This window comes from Sparus aurata, chromosome 1 (genome assembly GCF_900880675.1).
Source record: "Sparus aurata chromosome 1, fSpaAur1.1, whole genome shotgun sequence".
NCBI classification, from domain to species: Eukaryota; Metazoa; Chordata; class Actinopteri; order Spariformes; family Sparidae; genus Sparus; species Sparus aurata.
In genome coordinates this window covers 9138163-9163344 of record NC_044187.1, presented here as the reverse complement: position 1 = coordinate 9163344, position 25182 = coordinate 9138163, and the positions used below count along the sequence as shown (strand labels likewise).

Sequence of the window (25182 nt, the reverse complement as noted above, 5' to 3'; positions counted from 1 at the left end):
GGTGGACAATGCTCGTGGAATTTGTAAAGCATTTATGAAATAATTTATTAACGGTATCATTGCAGTCCAAACAAATGCAAAATTGCACACCCTTGAACCACGCAGCAGCCATGTTGAAACTCTCAGGTCAGTCTGATCTTGATCTGCAGAGATATTTGAGGAATACACACACACACACACACACACACACACACACACACACACAGACAGACAGACAGACAGACAGAGATTCCTTGCTTTTATAGAGAGATTACACTGAAGTTGAAGCAGTCAAGTTGTCCATTTCCAGATAGACTTGGTGTCTCACCAGGCTCCTGGAGAGGTTAGCGTAGCCGCTGTTGGATCAGTTATATCAGAACTGGGGAGCTTATTTCATCGACCGAAGAGCAAAGAAGAGGCAGAGAGAGATAGAGATGTTTTTGCTCGTCTCAAGACCGACTTCGGTCGACAACAATTTGAGGGACCAACTGGCTCCACTGGTGGCAGCGCTCACCTGCTGTTTATCTGATTGTTCGAAATTAGCTTGTGATAGACGGTGATGGACAGATGGTTCGGCCAATCACCTGCCGAGTACTTTTGAAAGTGCCTTCCCCTTTCTGAATAGTTTCCACAGTGTACTGATGGTTCTGTGTGACGTCCGGTTTCAGTTCTGACTCTAACAACACTTTACAGACTTTGCTGTGGTTGTCATGCTCAGATATGGAAGGCAAATTTAACGTAATATCAGGTTTTGCAGGACGTCTTATTGGTTGATTGTTCAGTCAGTCTTCAATCTAAGTGTTTATTTCCATCGAGGGGAAATGGATGTAAATCTGGCACACGAAAAGAATTAACTCTACTTGAGTGATGCAGGTGGCTGCCATGTCCAAAAGTATATTTTCATAGAGGAAGATGGATGGATGATACGTTTCAATTTTGAGGTTTTATGGGTCGGTTCCCCTGAATTATGAAAGTGGAATCTAGCGTGCAGCTTTGGCTTTTATCTGCAGAGATTTGGAGATATCCGTCTCTGAGGTTTCTGCCTTCACCCCAACACAAAGTAGATAAATGGGATTTCACTTTATTCTCACAATAATAATATAAAAAAGAAGTCATATTTAAAGAATATATGTGATTTTAAAATAGCAGCATCTCTCTGAATATCCCACAGAGCTTTGCTATGTGCATTTTACATTACAACGTTGTTTTTTGACCGGACACATTCCTGCTGAATGTTTGAATGAGTCTCTTGGAAAGAATAGCTCAGAATCAAAGCCAAAACAATCTGCCTTGCTTGATACCACTTGAGGTAAATGGGAGAATGTGTAAGGAACTGGCAAGTAAATCAAAGATGATGAGTAATGATAGTTTCTAATTAAATACGATAGAGTTGCACAAACGATTCTGCTCCTCGCTGCCAGTGAGGCAGAGGGGAACGCTGTTTTTTAGAGGCAGGAGTGTGAGCTTTGACACCCTCACAGCGTCCAAGAATAAATAATTAGTGGAGTTGGCAGCGGGGAAGACGGGGGACAGAGATGTCATTATTTACGCCAGATTATGGACTCATACACACATTGACTCACACATGCGTGCATATACATATTCACCGACAAGCGCTTGCAGATGTGCGGTGAGTGATGATCAGGTCGGGTTTCAGCAGGTGCATTTAGATGCAGCAGAAATAGATTTATTAGATGAACAAGTCCTCTTCCTCTGCTGGAGGTTTGTTGCTTTATGCCTCCATTTTTATTTTTTAGCTATATTAGCCGCGCGACACGAGGGGATGGCTCGGTCTGTCTGTCGCTGTCACTTTGGTCCAGGCTAAAATATCTCGACAATTATTGGATGGATTGCAATAAAACTTTGAACATTTAAGGTCCCCAGAGGACGAATCACACCGACTTTAGTGGCGCCCTGTTCCCCGTAGCACCGCCACGAGGATGACGTTTAGTTCGGTGAAACTTTGTCTGGCATTCTCTCTGCAGCAAAATACAAATATAAGACAAGTAACAGCAAACGGAATGTAGAATAAAGACAATTAGACAAAAGCTGATAAATAAAACAAAAAAAAAACAATTAAGTAAAGACAGCATCAATAATTAAAAACCGTTGGATGGATTATAATGTCATTTATGTCCCATCCAGCATTGATTGTAACATCCGTGACCCTTGACCTTCTAGATTGCATCATCAGGTCAAGATTGATTGATTTATGAACCAATACTTGCAAAACTAATGACATTTCCATCAGGCTTAGCTGGTTAGCAGATATACGTACATTTATATGTCATTATTTAACAGGGCCGCAAAACAAAATTCAGTTTGAGTCTTTTTTAGCGTAAACATTAGCTTGTGTCAGCTAACGTTAGCTTAAAAAAGTACGGGACTTTCACCCAGGAGATTGCTGTTCGTGTCCAGTGTGAAAAAAAAAGCCAACAGTCGTTCTTTTAACTTACTGACATAGTTTTCTTACATCTCAAACGTAACGTAACATGAGTTACATATGTAACGTACTCATCTTAACCCAAACGGCAACGTTTTCCTCAACCTAACCAAGTTGTTTTCATGTCGAAGAAACCAAATTCCAAATTGTGATAATGAAACAAGTCTTTCGTGGCGGTTGTGACGGTCAATTCACAAACCTTTTCCCAGTGTAAGCTTATGGGAAAAAGTCTTTTTGGGTCGGTGTGCGTTCACGTGACGTTGTAAACACACGGTTTGTTCCTGGGGTCTTTCTGGCAATCGACCTTCCCCGTTATTCAAGTATGGTGACGTGGAAGAACAGTTTAAGCTTCTGTTGAGTGATGATTTATTTAATGAATGTATCCCTGTGGGATGTCTTCCACTGTCTCTTACTGTCTTCTACTTTTTTGTCGATATATATTTTAATTAATGCTGCATTTTTGAGAAAAGACAGCAACTCCCTGCCTGTTGAGTTATTTGCACTTTGGTTGTAACAATGTTTTTTCTGACAAAAAGAAAAATGACAAAAGCACATCACCGAATACACACGATTTCTTTTATTACTAAACACTCCATGATGTGATGTTCAACACGAGTTTATCAAACAGCACAGCGTGTGAAACAGTTTGAATAATCCAGTTTTGTCTCTCTCTTTAGATCACTTTTAATCCTCTCGTTCTTCTGTTGCACCACCTCTCTGTGCCACTCTGTTGTTTCAGCCTCCCCTCCGTCACCTCCTCCCTCACTGCCCCACCCTCGCCCCCTCTCACTCACATCAAGTGGACATCCAGACGTTTGTAGTCTCACATCTGGAAGAAGCATTTAGCTCTGGTTGAGTCTCAGGAAGTTTTCACACTTCACGACTCATTAACCTGCAGACCTGCAGGCCTCCCGAGCAAGAGAGAGGGCAGCGGGGGAAGTGAATGGTGGAGGAGGAGGAGGAGGAGGAGGAGGAGGGACAGATAGGGGGATGATGAGTTGGTTACAGGAAGGGAAAGTGAGATGATGACGGAAAATTGAGCACTCAAGCTCAGCTAAAGTGAAAGTTGAATTAGCACATTCAGACACCAAAAATCTGCTCGATTCACCAGAGAAATGAGAGAAATATCGCAGTTCGGTTTAATTGGTTGGTGGCCGTTTTGAAACTCTGGCAGGTTTAACAGCAGATGAAAGAGGAGGATCTCTGAGTCGGACGAGTTAACATGAAAGGAGAGCGAGTATGGAAGACGAGCAGAAAGAGGTGCGAACACGTCCGGAAAAAACAGATCGGACCGAGGACGAGAAAGAGGGGTGATGAATTCGTTGGACGTGTGTGTGTGTGTGTGTGTGTGTGTCCAGGGTGTCTGTGTCCAGCCCTCTGTGAGTAATGTGTCTGAAAGAGGAGCTTTCCTAATGAAACACTTTTCCCGGAGTGATAATTACACCAGTAGAAAGCAGGGACACCTCCAGTCAATGTGTGAAACTTAGCTTACTAAAACACAAAGTTCCTCCGAGGCTACTCCGCGCGTATATTAGTGTGTATTAGTGTGTATTAGTGTGTGTTAGTGTGTGTGTATACGGCGGGCTGACATTATAAGCTGTGCTTAATAATCAGCCAAATAAGTTGGAGCGGACCCTCTCCCAGATGTGTTTGTGTTTCTCTCGTGCAGGGATACACGAGCTGACATTTACATGAGCTGAAGAAGCTGATTTAATGCTTTCACTTTCTGTACTTTTACTGTATGTGGAGGCTGCTTTCTGTCTCAGGGGGTCAAAAATGAAATTATATTAACTTTGCCCCCCCCCCCCCCCTTCCTCTTCCCCTTCCTCCTTCTCTGCCTTTGGTTTGTTCTTCGCTTTTTCCCGTCTCCCGATTTCAATCTCCCCGGCACAGCTGACTGACATCCTCTGCTTTCACTGCATGTCACAGTGGTTGAAATCTCACTGAGGGGCTCGATGCAGATAAGCAGCGGAGATGTGGATAAGCAGCGACAGAGCCGGGGCATCAGGTCGGCAGAGGAGGGGGAGAGGGAGGGGGATAAAGGGAATGATGGGAAATGTTCTATATGTATCCGAGATGCACAAATACACAAAAAGATACCTGTGTCTTTAATGGGATTTTTTTTTTGTTGCAGGGAAATCTTGTATCACACTTTGACAGCCAAAAGAATTTAGTCAAACAAATCAGACCTAGACCAGCAGAACAATTCAATTATTCTGCGTGGCTTTAATAAATGTTTGATATGCATTACATGGGAACTTTCTCATTCAAATTTTTTACGATTTAACAGTTGGGGCTTTTTCCCATTAATTCTCGACACACAAAGTTACAATTTGCACTGTGGGCGTTTATTAAATAAATATGAAAGAGTCTGACAAAATTACAGGCGGAGGAGCAGGATAGGGTGGAGATTAGGGGCACATGGGTAAAACAAAAAGTTTCAACTACCGGTGCGTTTATAATACAAACTCCTGGCATGTGCGCGCTGGGATCTGGCAGATGAAGTGTTTAATTCGTTGGTTTAATAGATTTTTTTTTTCCGCCTTTTTGGGGAAAATATGGAAATGCCCGTTGCTCCTGCAGCGCGTGCAGACTTTTCCACACGGTGTAAGCAAATCTCTCTTGTTTGTCCTGCTCTCCTCCGGTGATGAGATTCTGAGTCCTCTGTAATTTCTATAGACGTCCATAATGTTTTCCAACTGGCAGATTTACAAACAGTAGCATCTGGAGACTCTACTTAAGGGTGGCTTTAGCTGCCTGTTCAAAAAACTCTTTTAAAATTCAAGGATTACAGCCCTCCGGGATTTCAGGAACATGACTATCCATACCTCGCGCCTTACTTGGCTTCACGCGGTAGTGACAGAAATAATATTCCTCTGAAGAAATGTATTATTTTTTGTGTCCTGAGAACAAAAAGAAAATTAAATTAAAGGGTTTGACGCTCCGACACCACATCAGCAGCTTTTCATCCACACGGACAAATAAGAGACACGAGCTAAAATATTGAACATTTAGAATATATAAATATTGATGCTATCATTACGTCACCACGCTTCAGTATGGATGGTTTGAATGTTATTGTGTTTTGAATAATGTCACCAGAATTGTTTGTAGTGTCCTACAATTAGAATATTCTGGCTGGGAATCAGTTTTAAATAGTTTTTATCATGGTTTTATATTTTTTCATGATTATTTTTTGTCGTTATTTGAAGATGACCATGGAGATACGGACAGGAAATGAGAAGGGGGGGGGGGGGGTGGCGTGCAACAGAAGTCGCTGGCTGGATTCAAACCTCGGATGCAGTTATGTAGTTACGTACGTATATCACCCGGGAGGACAAAGGAAAGAAGTTCATGTGAAATTCACGTTTGTGCACAAATATCCAGGTATCCACACTCAGCGTAATAGCAGCCATTGTTCTACAAAAGACGATAATTAAAACATCTCTCTCTTTCTTCTCATCCTCATCCTCATAATCATCCGCTCACAAATTTGTATAAACGTAACTACAAACGTTGCATTCAGTGACCTCCATGTTGACTTCTGTATGACAGCGTCCTGCACGTGACATTGTACGACGTGTAATTGTCTCCGTGCACTTGTGCGTCACTTCAGGATCACGTTTGAAGCTGATACTGTCCACATTGAGGAGATAATGGATGACAGATGTAGGTGTAAATTGTTTGTACACTGTTGTCAATAAATGTCAGAGCACAGAAAGTGTGATTCTGCAGGTTCACCCCACTTTTACTCCTCCACGCCCAGAAAAAGACCAATAAAAACCCAAGGTGTGGTGACTCAACTGGAAGTAAAATGCATGAAATATCAATGTATGATTTTAAAAAGATGCTTTTAAAAGAGATGATCCAGATTTGTTGATGTGTTTTGGACATCAAACATAATTCCTATGAATTAACCATTAAGTTCTTCATAGAATGGTAATTTTGCCTTTTACCATCATTGAAAAAAACAGCCGGCAGCTTATTATAAGAGGCCCAATAAGGCAAATCTAAAATAACAAATATAAAAACAAGTGGCTGTCCTTTAAAAGAAAAGGCATAAATACAGTCGCACATGTTGTTTTTTTGTTTTTTTTCTCCACGAGTCGGGTGAATGAAAGCCCACTTATCGTCGTGCCAATTAGCTGCCTGATGGCTTTCAGCTGAAATTAGCCCATCCACTGCTGTGGAGTGCAGGTTAGACTGCAGCAGCCCGCTAAATGACGAGAGATACTTCGTCTCCTGAATGAACGAGACGGAAACAAACCACCTCGGAGCTTTATATCGTCCATGTGGCTGTTTAGTTACTCGCAAACATCTCGTGACATTTCTTCCCCCCCGTTGATTAATGAACTCAGGTGCTGGGACTGGTTTATTGAGTTGTTACGCTTATTTCCTACATTATATTTGTGTATTTGTAGGCCTGATTTTATTTGCATTACTCTGTATATTTTAATGATAATACTTGGTGTTAAAAGCAAGATGTAGAAGAGTATTTCTACACAGTGGTATTGTTATTTTTCAAGTTAAAACCTTAAAAGTTAGAGCCCTCAACATTACTTTTTTACGCCTTTTCTATCATTACATTTGTCTTTTTTGGGGTTAAATCTGACGTGAAATCAGCTCCATACTCCATAAAATGTTAAAGAGCAACACTGCAGGGAGAAGCCGTAACCAGATCATATGCAAACGTGAAATGATTCATCAAAAGTTAATGAAAAACATGTGGATTCGGCGCCCGGACGAGTCATCTATACACGGGTTAAACAAGCAGGGAGATAACGCACCACCCTGCCTCACCCCATTACTGACATGGAGAGAATTAACTCCATCTTATCTGCTATAATCTGCGTGCTCCGACAGGCACACAGACACAAAACCATTCAAAGGTACATATTGAGTTAGTGTTGAACACTTTTCTTTCCCATAATTGATTTAATCAGAAGATGTAGCAGCGTCACAGACACAAGAAAACATGGTGGGAATGAGAGTTCGACCAAGTATGGATATATTTGTGTCGTGCTTTCTATTAAAGCATAAAACATGATAACCCTATATAAACAAGTCTTTTAATCAGATTGTAGGGATAATAGCAATGACTGTATGCATGTACTCACTGTCATCCAGGAATTCCACTGGTTGCGTGTACGTTGCGGATCGTAGTGTGGGATCATGGGAGTTGTTGTCTTAATCGTCAAACAACCACCACCGCTGATGAAAATCCGTCCCCGTGGCAGAGATGTTCACTGACGAGCTGACGTTTTAAAAGTTTTATTCACTTCATGTTGAGTCTCGCTCACTGACTTCCTTCCTCACTCTCTGGTTCTCTGCTGAAGTTAAAACGACAGACCGCTAAATGAAAACCCACTGTTACCTCAACAAAGTCCAGATTCCTTTGACATTTGGGATAACATAACACAACTCAACAAAATATACAACCATAGTCATTTTTAGATATTTTGATGTTGAATTTAAACCTGAAAGGTTCCACAAACCTCGCCGTCATCGTCCTTAACCCCTGAAGGAACACCGTTCCAACATAGGAACACCCTTCACTAAACGAACACCCTTCGTAAAAGCGAATAGTTTTTTTTTTTCTTAACAGTATATACTCAATATTGGAAAGCTGAGACTGTCGTGATTATTTTAAGCCCAAAAAAGTTATTTCCAGACCATGTAATAGCCTTCTAAACTCACCATGACACAACATTAGAAAGAGCCCTCTACCGCAAGAAGCAAGAATGCCTACATACCTTTCGGAGTGTTCCCTTTTTCCACAGCTACAACGTCATGCCACAATTTTTGTTTTCATAGTTCGCCAAGAGTCCATAGAATGGGAATATCCGTGTCATTTTACCCAAAACTAGCTACAAGTGTCGACCCGGCAAGAAACTCCAGGGTCGTAGCTTTCATTTGAGACCAAGATTATGTTTCTAGGTAAAGGGATTCTCAAGTTATAAGCCTTTGAATCTCAGTAGGCGCTCTCGGAAAAAATAGGACCCAAGCAAAACGCACAGACATGCCTTTAGAAAGAAAATTGTGAAAAATCAATTTTTCAGTCTTTTGACTTCAAATTTTGAGTGTAGCAAGCTGAGACCTGTAGCTATGGCCTAATGTGTCTGCTGTGTCCATAGACATACCTGAACCCTTATATCTTAGTCAGTTTATTGACATTTGAATTGGACGAAAACCAAAACCTGTGTTCCAACCTCTGTAACTTACACTTCTAGAAAAAACTTGAGGGTGTTACCTTTCCAATGGTACCAAGCACATCCCTGAGTCTCAAACTATGTGGGAGCTGTCATGCTTTTAATTTCGGTATGTCGTTTTGGAAAAAGAACCTTAAAACGGGGGCGTTCATTAAGTGGTTAAAGCTCTGGATTCTTCATCAGGCCTCATTTCTTGTGCTGCACGTGAAGTTAACATCATCACAAGTCAAACCATCAGTTATGCTAAGAGGCTCGGCTGCTTCTTACAATTATTTCTTCGCGAACTCCCCAACGAAATGGTTCTTATTTATACATACTTTATTTAAATGTACAATTAAACGCTGATAAAAGGCGCCATGTTTGAGTTTTCCAGCCTCCAGGTTTGCGGCTCCGAGGCCTCTCTCTCTTTCTCTCTCTCTCTCTCTCTCTCGGGTTCAGCTGCAGGTTCAAGTGAACTGATTTAAATTGATGAATTATTGAGTTCTCAGCCCACAATCAGCGGCGTGGGCTGCAGAATTGGAGGTTTTGTGATTTAATGCTCATTTGCACTTAGAGTTACTTCCCAAAAATGTTCATGTGCCCACTCTTGTACTTAAAAGTAAAAACTTTATAGCGATGAAACACATTTTCTTTCAACATGTTGCCGATTATTCATACAGACGTTGGAGGAGCTCTAATGGCCCTGAACTTTATATCATCGATACAAGTTTGTGCTCTTTAATGTCCCAACGTGCGGACAGTGGAGCATGTACAGTATACACATGAGCCTGTCTTGGTGAAAATAACCGTATCTGAGACTTCTCTGATAAAATAACACAGATTAAATCAATTTGTTTTCTCCAGATGTATTCTGGGATCGTCTTTCTCTTCGTCTTTCTTCGAGTGCAGCAGTTGCACTGAGCAAACTTGCTCCCATTTCACACAGGTAAGTGCTGTGGGAGGTTGTGTACCTGGTCAGGTATGAAGGAAGAGGAGAACTGAGGATGACAGATTTTATCCACAGTCACATATTACACATTAAGGGTCAGAGTAAGAAACAATCATCACTCCAAACTGGTCAAATGATGCTCTCCCTGCATCTCGAGTATCAGTTTTGTCAGTTTCTGGGACAGATCAATAAATTCAACATCCGGTTAAACTTTCAAAATAAAGCTTGCTGACCAACACTTCACCTAGTATGAGATGTTATGACCTTTGGACCGTTAGCATCGCTGTGAAGCGGTCGTGGTTGGGTTAGGTTTAGGAAAATATCATACATTGGGTCAGAATAACTACGTCCAGTCAAAAAACACATCGGTCTTGCGAACCCTGCTCTCCGGAGGGGAATTCCCGTGAACGACCCATCTGACCAGCCTCTGACTTGGACTTTACTTGCTCGTCATGCTGCTGCACGAGCAGGTGGACTTTGAAGCTCTAAGTGATGCGTCGGAGCGAGAGCCTGCTGTTTGTGGCGGTGCTGGTCCACAGCCGGGTCACATGTGCGCATCATTCACATCCTGTAACCTACAAGCGCAACACACACCGAGCAGCGTCTGCAGTCCTTCAGTGTAAATGTGATGTATAATATGTTCGGCTGACTGAGACCTCGTAAACAAACACGGACCCACAAATTCACGTCCTCTCAGCCTTTAAGCTGCTGCTTCACAGAACCCGAGGAAATGTCACGCTGCACAGGAGTGACTTCCTCTTTGTGAGCAGTGAGCAGAAGGTGTGACGAGCTGTGAGATCAAATTCTCAAGTTTACAGACGCACATGTGACACCGCTGCTTGTCTCAGTCTCGCCGTACAAATTCATCTTTTTGTTTGTGACCATTTTTTTGTCCTTATATTCACACAGACGTGTACAGATGTGCGTCTGTGCCTGACTCTTGTTACATGTGTTACTAACAGTTGTTTCATAGTTAAGGGAAGTACTAGTATTTTTATACCTGGGCCCGATAGCTACATGCTGTGACATGACTGCAAAGGCTGCAATGTAATCTTTTGGGGCAACACTGATCTTCAAAGTTGTTGTTGTCACTGACAGGCTGAAGTTGTTCGACTTAGTGTCTGACAACGAAACGGAAACAGTTCTTACAGAGAGGGACCTGCTTTGTCAAAGGGATATTCCGGTGTAAGTTTAATCCATGGTCTAAATCACCGTGAAACTGTGTTAGACTCCCTCTCGAGAGATCAAGTTAGCAGACGGCTAATTTACAGAGTTTTATCAACCTCAGAAACGACCGCACGACAACAATACACTGCAGTAAATGGATCCAAATATAAACCACCACCAAAAAGCCACAAATAATGCTCAGAACAGCACCAAACTTCAGCAACAGTACAAATAGGGTCTCAGCACATAGTCCGGGGCATCTAACCTCCGCTAGCTTAGCTGGATTTCTATTGGGGAGCTAAAAACAGATTTCAACTCTCCTCCATCAGCTTCCGGGTCGGGGAAGTCCCGACGCGACGATTACCGAGTGCGGTTAGAAATGCTCAATTCTGTTCTTTTCCCTGTCCGCTCTCGATAATAACTGTTATAAACTGGCAGGTAAGACACATATGAACTTTGATTGCTTTTCCATGGAGTCATAATCATACATTTTCATCCATGAGCCGCGGAACTCTACTGCACTCGGTAATCGACTCGTCGGGACTTCCCGTCAACAGGAAGCTGCTGCAGAAGAGTGGTAAATTTAGTCAGCTTTTCAGTAGAAATCCAGCTAAGCTAGCGGAGGTTAGATGTCCCGGACTATGTGCTGAGACCCTATTTGTACTGTTGCTGAAGTTTGGTGCTGTTCTGAGCATTATTTGTGGCTTTTTGGTGGCGGTTTATATTTGGATCCATTTACTGCAGTGTATTGTTGTCGTGCGGTCGTTTCTGAGGTTGATAAAACTCCGTAAATTAGCGGTCTGCTAACTTGATCTCTCGAGAGGGAGTCTAACACAGTTTCACGGTGATTTAGACCTTGGATTAAACTTACACCGGAATATCCCTTTAAATAAGATGAATCAGATCTCACTCTTAAATCTGTGAGGTGGAAAAGTGAGTCACAGGGTTGAAGATGTAATGGCGGACTACGACCACGACCATGATGTAACATCTCGCCTCTCTAATATACTTCAGACCCAGTATGACTACAAGTGAAATTATCTTCAATGTCCATCATCTAAAAGTCATCATAAAAATCATAAAGACTGAAGAACTTCACTCAAAAACATCTCTTTTTTTAAGTCTCTTCAGTATCAAAGTTACCCAGTGATAGTTGTCTGAACAAACATCAGTAAATTGTAAAAAGGAACAGCTAATAGCTGAGTCGGCGTGTTTTTGTTGGCGCAAATTTGACATTACAACAAATTCAGGAGAAAAGGGGGTTCAATTTGAGCCCCAAGCTAACTTCATGTCAACATTATACTTCTTGTTTGGATTCCCAGAGGCCCAAATATGGGAAGCTTAGTGTTGTTATCCCCAAAATAGAAATCTTGGGCTGAGGGGTGCATTGGCTACATTGGCAGCTTAGCGAAACACTTTAGTTGTGTTGGTGCTGGAGTGGCTTTTTCAGCATAATATTAAACTCCTACACTGCACTCAGAGTCACCAGTATACACTGTAGCATACACACCTTTCCTTTCCTAACACAGATAAATGCCCTTTTATACATTAATTCACTGTTAATTTAATTTCTAAATAATGTGGAGGTTATTAAAGCTCCGCGTCTCTTGAGGGAGCGTCGATAAAAAGGCCTGAAATTGACATTTCGAGCACAAAGACGGTGAGGGGTTTGAAACATGAATAATTCTGTCAGAGGCTGCAGAGAAACGCAGTATTTGGTTGTTGTCTTGACGCTGAATGTCTCACCAGAGGTCCAGACGCGGCGTTAGTGGCATTGCAAATAAACCTGTCCGTCATGACAAATGTCGTCGCGAATGCAGCGGTCCCGTCTCCTCCGCGGCGTTCACGTCGGGTTCGCGTCCCGGCGCCGCTAACAGCAGAAAGACTTCCACAGCGGCCGGATAAATAGCATTGACCCGAGACACCGCGCGCCCGCTGCTCCCGCCGCACATTCAATTCGACTAAAGCGAGGTGATTATACAGAGTGAAAATTTTTCATGCTTTAAAATTGTATTTGGTCATGAATTATTAAATCCAATCACCTTTAATCCAGTTTCCAGGTTAGGAGGCCGCTCGGCTGCAGGTTCATAAGCATACGGGCTGAAAACGACTGAGTCAGCACTGATTGACTGCCGGCTTTTGATTTACGTTCCGTCTTTGGCAACTGAGGACACGTTCAGACCAATTATGCAGCTGAAAACTTTTTCGCGGGGGGTGGAGGAGGATCGATAAATCACCCTTTAACGTATGTCGATATCTCCTCCCAGTGTTGTCCCAGTGCTGAGCGGAGCTGTTGGGGTGGAAGAAATACGTCGGTTTATCATTTCAAATATTCACATCAGAGTCGCCGGTGCTCACATTTACTCAAGTACTGTGTAAGCAGAAGTTGAGCTGCTCAAACTTTACTTGAGTACTTTTCCTTTCTCGCTGATCTTTATCGATACTTCACTGCAGTTCAGAGAAAAGTGCTCATCATTTACGCTGTTTTTTTAAGCCAAAATCACTGCAGCTGACCTTTTTTCTTAGTTTTCTCACATTTTGAAACAAGTCCCCGTCTATTTCTGTTATTCAGGAGAACGCTGTTTTGCTGTGGAGCTCCAGAAATGTTTGGCGGGCTCTGAAACTTCACCCGACTTTCCATCAGCGGGAGGGAGAAGAGATTATGACTGGATTTTCATTTTTTGGGGGTGAACTTATCCTTTTAAAACGACGTCCACCTCCACCAGCTAAAGCAGTTAAACGCTTCTTACACATGAGTGCGTCTGTAATAAAACAAATAAAAGGGGAGATTAAGATTTCTGTCCTCTGCGCGGACCTTTTCCTTCCTTCCTGACTGCTGCGCGGCCTTTACTCGCGTGCAGGATCTGACGTTCTGCGCTGTATTTTGTGTGTTACTGCCCCTCCTCTCGTCCTCCGCCGCTGTGCTGTTGGTCTACTGTACAGCCAACGTGAAGAACACGGGCTCGTTTATAGATGATCGATATCAGCTGGAACAGTCGAGCGTTTGGATCTTTCTGTCGGGACATGTGTCTGTCACTTCTATGCTTCAGTTAACCCCAATCAGCTGGTGCCAGACCTGTATTGAACAATTTGTCTCATACACTGTAGATAAATAACACACACACACACCACCTCTCTCTCTTTCTTTCTGCGTGTGTGTGTGTGTGTGTGTGTTTAACTCTCTGATGCTGAATCAATGCGACACCTCAGGGATGGCACAGTGGAGGTGGAGGTGGGGGGGGGGAGGAGGGGTGAGGAAGGGAGGGGAGGGTCGTATGCCAGGCTCGTTCTTCACACTTTTTTCTTTCCTCTTTCTCTTTCCTCTTTTTCTTTTCTTTTTTTTTTTTTGTAAAGCAGAGGTGTGTGCGAAATAATACCCGCTCATTAGGAGCAGCACGCCGGCTCCTGGTTAATTCATCCCGGACTGTCATGGAGCTTGTGTACGACCCCCGGGTAACACATAAATCACGCGCAGAACCAACCGGTCGAGCGGCAAGCTTCATGCCCCTAACGCCGCTGATTTATCAACCAAATTACTGCGAGTCCTTGCTCGGGCCCCAACACTTTGCCGAGGAAATCACCGACTAACCCCTGAGCGAACCGATTTATTGAAAAGCTGTCCCCCTCCACCTCCGTCTCTCCCCGCCCTGCCCCGCTCCCCGTGTCACTCCACTCATCTCTCACTGACTTAATTAAAATCTATCCCGTTGGCTCGTTGGCATTTATTACAACCACTGGGCTAATGAAACAAAGAGCACGACAAAAAAAAAAAAAAACCCAAAGCTGCTTTGTGCCCATAAACGTTCATTAAAACCACAACACACACACACGCGCTCACACACACACACACACACTGGCTTCTGACTGTACTTATTGGCATTTAAACAAGGTGGGCTTATTGAGGACGTGTCTCAGTCAGCAGCTGGAAAAAACAACAACAACGATTAAAAAAAACGAAACTGTTAAGAGGAAGTGAAGCCTTCTGATTATCTTTGTTTTTGGAGGTCCCAAAGCTCCAAGATGAACAATAATAATGTTGCAAAATCAAATGTTTTTTATATTTCCTTTGAACCTATTAAAGTGGTGGTCGCTTCTTTTGGACGCATTTGATTAGAGGACAAAAAAAGAGCATTGATTTTTCCTTTTTTTTGTGCGAAACAAAGAAAACTGTCATGGTGTCAGATGGTATTTACATTTTTTCACTCTATGTTGCTCTTATCCCAGAAGAACCCATGCTGACACACTCGTAACAAACACTTTAAATGTCCTAAAATGAGTCTGGATCCTTCACTCCACATTATTTTTCCATCACAGAGAACGTAACGAGTGACATCGCTTGTTTTGGGTGCTAATAAAAAATAACAAAACATACAATATCGATACTTCAGGGGTCGTTGCTGCTTAAAATGACCGTCGACATCAATAAAATAAAGAGTTTAGTATTTTAGTTTTGTTTTATAGCCTAGCTGGACTTGTCTGATACTTAATGTGACATTTTCTCTGGATTACTTCCCCCAAAAAATGTCGGTTTAAATCTTTATTTCATTTGCAATCTTCACCAAATGAGTTAAAGCGTCAAAGTATTTGTGCAGGATGGTTTTAGAGCTGTTTAGGAGCGTCAGGGAGCCACACGTCAAATAATCCACCGAGCTCTGAGGTCTGGCTAACGCGCTAATAAAGTATTTAATTTATCTTCTTTTAATTAGGTTTACCTCTAATTAGCTTCACAAATGAGGAGTGTGTAGGACGTGTAAATTGATTTGAAAACGGTGAGTGATCAGCCGCTCCTGAGCTGTAAAAGGCCAGAGAGGTTTAACATAAAGTAGGATTATTATTATTATTTTTAGTTAAATTTGTCACTTTTGTTTCCCCATAAAAAGTGTTAAAGTTTATTTTTGACCTCAGAAACAGAACAAGAAACAAATCTTCAGTAGATTGACTTTTCCAGACGTGTCTCATGAGCTTCAATGAACCACTGATGAATAAAAAAAACAACTTTAATTATATGATACCTTTAAAAAAACAACGTTACAAAGATCTTTATTGTTTAGTTTTGATGAAACCTTGAAAGTGGATCTTGAGGTTTTTGTTTTTAAAGCCACATCTTTATCCTATTAGTTCTTTAAATGTTTATTGTAACTGATTTGTTTGAATTAAACTGATTCAGAATAAATATTCAACACTGAGCGAGATGTCCTGTGAGAATTTGCTCTATTGATCTTCCTTAGAAAATGAGCATATTTCCTTTAAAGGTGCAATACGTAGTTTTGGGGAAAAGACATTTTAATCAGAAGAGAAATTAAAGAAAAAGTAAAAGGCTTTTTTTTTATGCCTAAACAGACTAAATTAACAAACTGTCTTTGTTTTCATGACTGAATAAACTGAATAAACAAACCGTTTCATCCTGTTTTACTTTGTTTACATGTGGCGGACCCTGCCACCTCAGTGTTCTGGGGACTTTATTTTCCTCTGAGGACAGAATATTTCTGAGTTTGTATTTTTTTTACCTCATTAATATTGTTAATATTTCAATTTGAATTTGAATTTCTTCTCTAGAACTACATAATGCTCCTTTAAGTGTCCACTGTCGCCTGTTTAAAGAGGTTCAGGCCCTTCATACGTCACTTTAAGAGGCTCCATGCTGTCTGACTGTGGCTGCAGGCCCGTTCAGTCCGGATCAAAGATGCCTGAACCCTAATGACAAAAGCTGCTAATTAACTGAGGAGGAGGAGGAGGAGGAGGAGGTGGTGATGGAGAGTCAGAGAGTGCTGGGGGTGGAGGTGGAGGTGGAGGGGCTGGGTTTTTGTAATAGGTTCTTGAAATTACGTCGATAATTAATTGTGCAAATTTGTTTCTATTAAATAAGAATAGCACGTATTGAAGAAGTCAATTAGCGTTAATTAATCCTGCATCTGGAGGAAGAAGAAGAAGAAGAAGAAGACAGGGATTGGAGGACTTTCTCTTCTTCTGTGGTTCTTTCTAACCTCAGGCTGTTCCTCCCTCCAGTCTTGGAGGTTACAGGCAGCCATTGGACTCTCTCCTCTCCTCTCCTCTCCTCCCCTGTTTTTCTCCCCTCCCTTGCCTCCTCTTGAGAATTGGAAATGGGGGGATGGAGACGGGGAATGTGGAAGGTGCTAAATTAGCTGGCTGATCCGCGCTCATTGCCGCATACACATCCCCCTATTACTGCGCCCCGGCGCCGCTTAATATTCCGGGCATGGCGGGCGCGTCTAGATAGCAGATTTATCAAATGGGAAAATGAATGTATGATGATCAGTTAAATTGAAAATCAGCGCCCGGGTGACAGGCCGCACTGACACCTCGGTAATTAGAAAGAAAAATGATGGCGTCCGAATGCATAATAGAGCAAAAACAATTTACGCTATCCCCCCACGCCGTAATGATCGCGCGCTCAAATTGAAAATTTCTCCCGGTTGAAATTGAATTCATAAAGTGTGATGCATGAGCGGCACGGACACAGCGGGGGGGCGCGCGCGGTCCAGGGCTCGGCGTGATCGATTGGTCGTTTGTGTCGGTGCCACCAAAACACCCACCTCTCCCTCTCTCCCCCCCCTCCCTCCCTCCCTCCCTCACCCACTGACTCACCCTTTGGTGAGATGGATAAGATTTGTGCGTCACAGCCAGAATAAACAGACGCTTTCCTTCTCACAATCTGCCTGTTTTGACATTTGTATCCACTTTAAAGTCAGGCTGAACACTGAAAACACCAAAACAAGCAACTTGAATCAAACTTCAGTCTGTTGAAGTACCTCTAAAATCAATTTAATTAGAGTTAGGGTGCCTTTAATGAACCCACAATCAGACACACTCCAGATGCGCCTTATGGTCACTTTTGCGCCTTTATTTGGTTTTGAAGTCGCTTTAAAGTGCTTGTGACGCGCTCATCTGATAACACACAGACCTCTGCTGTGTCCACTGTTACATCCAAACCCTCTTTTCACACTATTTCCTTAATTATTTAACAAAATAAATGTCCACAGCACTCTGTGAGAAAGGCGCATGTTACGCTCCCCTTGTCTCTCCACACACGCGCTCTCTCTTATAAAAGGCCTCGCTGAAGGCACATCAAACCTATATTTTCTAATTAATCGCACTCTTGAAACTAACCGATTATAATAAAGCGTTTCCAGCTCCCCCCACCTCCTCCAAAAAAAAAATAGAAGAAGAGGAAGAAAAAAAAAAAAAGGAGAATAAAAGTAGAAATTTCACAGTGCGCGCGCGGAATGAACGATTTAATGTGATTGTTTCGGTCGAAGGGGACGTTTCCCGAGGCCTTATGGGAAAATAATGTCCTTATGAATTAAATAATAGGGTTATTACTTTCATTGATTTTAGCTGTCTGGGAATTTAGTGTTCAGCTCCGGTCTTAACCCGTCCTCCTCCTCCTCCTCCTCCTCCTGCTGTTCTTCACTCTCGCTCCCTCCTCGTCCTCTTGTCTAATTATTTTCCTATAAGCCCCCCGCTTCCTACAGCGCAAATAGCAGAGTCACTGAGCGAAAATTATGTAAATATTATTAAAGGGACTCAGGCACGGAAATTCATTTTAGGTCGGCGGCAGCAAAGTAAAGCTCCGTCCCTCGGATCCCCCTCAATTTATTTGCAAATAAAGGCGGAGGTGACCGGGAGGGATCAGGGATATTTAGCCGGGCTGTCAACACGGGGCTCCTCCGCGCGCCGGCTCGCCAGAATTAATGGTTTTAATAATTGGGATTTCAGTTTCCAGGGACTTGGTGGCGTTTACACTTCATAAGCTAAACACACTCTTTTCTGTCTTTCTCTGTCTGTCTCACACACACACCTGCACATTTAGGAGAATCCGTCTTCTCTTCTGTCCCTAAACATCCTCTTAATTCAACCATCCTTCACTTTCTCACACCTTTTTTTTTTTTTTTTTTTTCTTTGAGCTCAGCCAACAAATTGGTGAAAAAAAGAAATAATATATATATATTAACGCGAGCCTGGCACATCAGTCGCCTCCTCTTCCTCTCCTATATCTTTATCTGTCTCCCCCTCTCCTCCCTCCTCCCTCCTCCTCACCCCCCGAGGGATTCACAGTCCTATTAGAACAAATGACGAGGGGCCCGGGCGCTTTTGTAAGAAAAAAAAAAAAAAAAAAAAAAAAAGGCGCAGGCAGACGGGCGCGCGCCTGTCCTATTATGTGCGACACATGATCAATAGGGCGATAACGCAGCAACATCAATATAAGCGACAGAACAATGAGGGATATCATCGAACATCTATCTTAATATAGCCGACTACAAGGGCCGTCTGACAACCGCGGCAGCTCATGAAAATTCCGCCCCACGAATCTGCCGCCATCTCCTCCTCCTCCTCCTCCTCCTCCTCGTGCGCTCAATACACCATGCGCACTCACGCACGAGTTCGCCCAAAACACGCGCGCACACACACACACACACACACACACACACACGCGCGATGCAGCTGGCGCGGCTATTATTTCCCCATTTCAATTTGACACCCCTGCCTTTCATGCTAATTCTATTATTGTAGGAAGTTTATGTGATTCCATATCACTAGAAATCGGTAATGTCTAATAACCCTTTGGGCTGAAAGGAGGAGGAAAAAAAAAAAAAAAAAAAAAAAAAACTGCCTGGAGACCCGCGGCAGCCAGTGGGAAAATAATTACTTTCATATCAAAACTCAGCAGGAGGCGCAGGGTCCTATAGCCCGCGGCCACTAACCTCATTCCAGCTCGGCCTTTCAAATGAATAAATTTGTTAAAGCAATAAATACAAACAGCCAGACGGACTTGAGCCCGAGCTCCGGCTCACTACACAGAGAAAAAAGGAGGATTTATCTGCTGGAACACGACAAAAACTCCAGCCGCCATGATCCAAGCCTCCGCCACACAGCAGCAGCAGCAGCAGCAGCCTCCCCTCCTGCACCTCCTCCACCCCTCAGAGACAGTGATTCAATTTAAACAATAACTTTATTTATCAAAATGTTTACATATAAATATCATTTTCTCGTCTTTCTTTACAATATCTGAGGATTTTTGTTGTGTGTAAGATGTTTTATTGTCACCTAGTTTTTTTTTTTTTTTGTTACAAGTTGGTCACCAGAAAAGAGAGAAAGAACCTGCTTCTAAAGGTGTCGAGGCCTAAAGCCTGAATATGAGGACAGCCGCGGCTTTTTGTCGGGGCCATCTGGATTGATCACACATTATGATTAAAAAATAGATGAGAATTAAGTCTCCTGATTCCTGATATGTTTTAGAGTGTCTCAGCAGAGCTTTGGGAATGTTTGAATAGTCTGAGCGGTTGTTCCTGGTCCTTTGTTTATGTTTGCTCCTTGCAAGTGTTAGTCCATATCGACATCCTCTCCATCTGTTCCGGGTGTTTCTTGACAGTCTGTGTTTGCCTCGAGACGCTCGGAGAGGTCTGGAGACGCTCTCTCCTCTCTCGCACCCTTCTCTTTTACACACAGCTCGGAAACTTGGCAGCCGTCGGTCGCTGCCTCCGTCCGAACTTTCAAACTCCTCTCCTCGCTACTGTCACTGGACTGTGCGGAGCTCAGCCGGGCCAGAGCCGCCTGAGCCGCACTGCTGGGTGGAGGAGAAACAGGAAATCTTCCATTACTGCAGTCACCACCACACTCCTCCGCGTCTGCTCCATCCACTCTATTGCTAATGTGATTGTGGTGATGCTGCGTGTCATGCTCCGTAGGATCCGAGTTTAGAGGCTTAGTGACAAAGCTGGAGAGGTCGGAGGGAGCGGGGCTCCCTTCACTTGGCACACACCTCTGTCCCAGGCTGAGCCTGTTAATGCTGCTGTCCTGACACGGTGAGGCCTTCAGGGCTGTTTGGGGCACTAGAAAGCCCAAGGGCTGATGGGTAATGGGGTAAAGCAAGAAGTGACCTTTGCCCACCAGAGTCCTCTGACTGGGCAACGAGGGGAAGTCCAGCTGAGATTTGCGTCGAGGCGTGGCGTCAGAGAGGAGGCTCTCCACGCTGAAGGGGTTGCGTTTCTGCAGGGCCGAGGACCTCGGGCCTCCAGGGCTGGAGCTGTGCGTGCTGCCTGGAGAAACCTGCTCCGGTTCTCCTGCGGTTCTTTGGTTTTGGTGGTTTTGTAGTTGGCTGAAGTCGTGTCGTGTTTGGTCACAGCTGGAATCGGTTTGGTGTCCTCCTGCTCCCTTTGTTGCTGGCAGTTCGATGTGAATAGTCCCGTTAACGCTGGATGGCTGCTGCTCGCTGTCAGTGAACTGGGAGACCCCGCTGTCGCTCTCTGAACCTCCAGGTGTGTGGAAATTGTCACCTGCGAGCAGTTTGTTCTGCGACTTCAGCAGCTTCCTCTCATGTTTCCGCTTCTTCTTCTCGGCGCGCTCTTGCTCCCTGCGGGCGATCTCCTCGGGGTCCATGGGCTCGCCGCTGCACGTGGTCGGGTGGGAGTTGTGAGCAGGCCGGCCCGGCCCTTTCTTTGTGTTCTCCTTTTTTCTCCATTTTGCTCGTCGGTTTTGGAACCACACCTGCGCACAGACACACACATGAAATACACACAAACACAGGTGGGAGAGTGACACATGAGATTAGTTTCTTTTCCATGTCAACACCTGTGAAACACCATCGCTGAGGTCATGTATTCAATCACAGTGTTCAGATATAATGTCACAATTTGTTTTCAGGTTTGAGGAGTTCGGGCTGAATTGAGTTGATTAATGGACCAGTTGATTATTCTGGTACGCCAGATAAGAAATCGTCAGCAATTTTGATGATCAATGAATCATTTGTGGAGGCAAAATGCCAGATTAGCTCGCTTTTTGTGTCACTGTGCATCAGATATCTTTGTGTTTTTCGACTGAATAAGCTAATTCAAGAGGTCATCTCGGCTCTGGAGGATTGTGACGGGCATTTTTCACTATTTTCTGACATTTTACGGACAAAACAATCATGAAAACGATGGATCATTTAATCGGCACTGAACAGAACTGTCACAAATGGGACAACAGTAACGTTTTTATAAAACAGGGCCTACATTTATTTCAGGCTGGACCTACGAGACATCTCCTGTTGTTATAATCCAACACAATATTCTTTGCTCTACGGTTTCATGTATATAATATTCATGATCTGATTAAAATCTGTGGTCACTTTTAAGGACGTCTTTGTGTATTTTGGGTCTAGTCTTTGGCTTGAGATGTTCCTAATTAGACGAAACGTCTATGACAGTGCGTTGAGACAACCTCAGACAACAGACCTCACACCTGCCACCATAATAAATCAGTGTCACACTGGTTATCAGATGGTAAGGACAAAAAACATATTGCCTGCAAATCCAAACAGATTCCAACAAAGCCCTGAAACAAGAGGAACCTTTGTCCTGCCTGCCTCTGAGTCAGTCTGTGTTACTGCCGCTGTAAACACCTGGAGTACATCAGGTTAATGGGTCACGGAGGTGGACCAGCAGATGCACACATGTGCTGCTGTTAATTACCAATGAATCCGCCGATTGCATTTAATTGTGCCGTCGCTGTGTGCTGCTCCACACCCGGCCCTCATGCGCTCATATGGGGCTTAACGCTTCCCCGGCTCTCCTCCCTCCGCACCGAGCCAACAGAGGCAGCCTCCCCCGCCTGAGACGCTCCCCGGCCGGCCTCTGGGCGCGCTCAGAGCCGCGTGTTCGGCGCTGATAACGGCGGGATCGGGCGGAACATTGCATAATAAGGAACCGGGACACCAACATCACCGCGCGACAATGGCGCTTCTTATGAATTGTTAATGTTGGTTATATCTTTTCCCCCCGCAAAAACCTGGTGATAAAGGAGCGCTAAGCAGCTTGAGGGAACAATAATCTGAGGTTTAGGAGCGAAATCCCCCCAAACAACATCCAGCGACGGCGAGCTGCGCTTCTGTGGACCCGAGCACGCTGAGAATTATATGTGGCTCACTTCAAGATACACGAATACACGTTCAACCACACAGAGCCTCATCAATACATACACAGGCTTTACACACTGAGCACAGAATACTGCTAAACCTGTGTGTCTATTATTATTATTACTATTACTATTATTATTATTATTACTATTGTTGCTATTATTATTATCATTATTATTATTATTATTAGGAATTAAATGTGAATAATTATCGAATATTATTTAAAAAAAACTTTATTTATTGTATGCTGTATATTTTCTGAGCTGTTCCTTTAAAATAATTGTTAAAAATATATAATCCTAAGGTCTTGTATTTTGTTAAAATATTAATTAATTATTATTCTCTTTCTTGGTATCTCTTATTATTATTATTATTATTATTATTATTATTATTATTAGTTTATTATCTGTTAAATTATTTAAACATTGTTGTGTATATAAACATATATATTTAAAAAATCATCATTCAATAAACATCGTAGCTAATTTCTACAATATCCTGATAAAATAATAATAATAATAACAATAATAATAATAGTAACAATAATATAAATAATAACCTGAGATAAAATAAATAATAGAATAATAACGGCTTCATTTTAAACTATGATAAACCTAAAATAGACAATAGATGAAGAACATGTGAGTATAATTGTGAATCAATTGTCGAATAATTGGATAAAAGCTTAATAAAAACACTGAATGTGAAGGAAGAGTTTCCATTTTCACGCCTTGGTTTGCTCAGTAAATAGCCTTGTTTTTATTAACCCATAAATCAATAGTCTGCCTCCATGCATAATTCAAAAGAGAACCTTTATTGATGCTTTGATAATTGACAAATAGCTGTCTCGGTGTGGGGCAGGCCTGCACGAGCGTCACTAAACAAACGCCCCTCGTGTATTTTCTTTACGATAGTTTTGTGGATTTGTGACATAAAATCGAGATTAAAAAATATATATATATATTTTTTTAAATCAGAACAGAAACTCAAATCTGCTTCTCCTCCAGCAGCGGAATAAAATGAATGAGTGCCTCACAAAACGATGTGACTCGTGTCTTTACCTGAACCCTGGACTCCACGAGGTCGAGCCTGAGCGCGAGCGCCTCCCGCATGAACACATCTGGATAGTGACTCTCGTTGAAAGCCTTCTCGAGCTCCTCCAGCTGCCAGCCGGTGAAGTTGGTCCTCGTTCGTCTCCGTTTACAACCGGGACTGTCTTTATCCGGGTCCCCAGAATCTGCATGGGTCGACGTGTGTGTGTATGTGTGTATGTGTGTTTATGAGTGTGTGTGTGATTGTGTGTGTGTGCGTGTGTGAGAGAGAAGAGAGACTGTCATGGCAGAATTTGGCTTATAAAGCTCAGCTCAGTGTAATCACACCTTTCTTTTAAATTTGTATTATTTTTTTTGCTGGTGAACTCCAAAACATTTAGGCCTAAAATAAACTTTTATGTCTTACCTAATATTTAATATTTTAAAGGAAGTTAAAATATTTGCTTGATGCAGTTTTGTTATTTGCTGCCTACCAACAATCAGCAGCTAATAAACATGATATTGAAATAATAGATAATTTTCCCCTTTATTTTAACATACAGGGAGTTTTTGCAGTCACATTTTAAATAAATCAGCCTGCACATAAACTTTTCCTGCATTTCTTATTAAATTCACTGAGCTCTCAAACTTTTAAACAACGATGTTTTCTCTTTAAACTGGCTTTCTCGTTCCATGTCTCTCCTTAAAGCCTAAACAGAGTTTAATTTAGCCTCAAAGTCCTCTAAATAATTTTATTTTTTTCGGCATAAAACAATCCCCTTCCATTCACTACAGTTTCTATAACAAAGCCTTGTTTCCACACAGGTGTGTTAATGAGCCAGCAGCGGTAAAGAGCCGGGCCTACCTGAGAGTTTGAACTGCTGGCTGTCGGGCGACAGCAGCGGGTTGGAGCTGACCACCGAGGCCGAGCAGGAGCCGTTAAGTAATCCGTCTATAGAGAAGGGGACGGCGGCCGAGGACTGCAGCTGGTGCCCGCTGGCGAGCTCGTAGACGTGCTGGTGATGGTGGTGGTGGTGGTGATGGGGACCGAGCGGGTACGGGAAGCCCACCAGCCCGCCCAAGGAGCCTCCGAACTGGGCGTGAGGATGCTCGAGTACCCGACTGTCCATGCTCGCCCGGGCTGCGGCGGGGCCGAAGTGAAGATGCAGAGGGAGGCAGTGTGGCTGAACATGCAGTCACAGAAACAAAGTCAGGGAGAGGAGGAAGAGAAGGAGGAAGAGGAGGAGGAGGAGGAGGAGGAGGAGGTGACGGCGGAAGGGGGAGAGAAGGGAACCCAGGCAGACGGTCGTCTCCCGCGGCCACGGTACGGTGTGTGTGCGGCGGCGGAGAGAGGAGAGCGGGGCTGCGCGAGGTATTCACGTTTACGGTCCAGCCGAGATGTCAACCCTGCTCCTTCCGTCCGCGAGCCAGCTCATTAGGACTCCTCCATCTGCTCGCGGGACCAATAAGAAACGTTAATCGCCCCGTGACGTCAGAGGCGCGGTTAATGG

General features: G+C 43.3%; 1 protein-coding gene and 1 long non-coding RNA gene across 2 annotated transcripts in view; one reads left to right on the top strand and one right to left on the bottom strand.

Moving 5' to 3' along the window:
• LOC115585068 (uncharacterized) overlaps window positions 1-24607 on the top strand; it is a 120597-nt gene extending 95990 nt beyond the window's left edge. The window contains exon 4 of the long non-coding RNA XR_003984658.1: window positions 24497-24607. This is a non-coding gene — a long non-coding RNA (uncharacterized LOC115585068). The remainder of the gene's footprint in view (window positions 1-24496) is intronic.
• On the bottom strand, window positions 19679-24834 carry LOC115584879 (homeobox protein unc-4 homolog). Its single transcript, XM_030422755.1, has 3 exons — window positions 24537-24834; window positions 23702-23877; window positions 19679-21232 (listed from the first exon to the last, which is right to left on the bottom strand). The coding sequence occupies exons 1-3, from the start codon at window positions 24799-24801 to the stop codon at window positions 20069-20071; spliced, it is 1605 nt and encodes a 534-aa protein (XP_030278615.1). The 5' UTR covers window positions 24802-24834; the 3' UTR covers window positions 19679-20068.
• Between the last annotated feature and the right edge of the window lie 348 nt (window positions 24835-25182).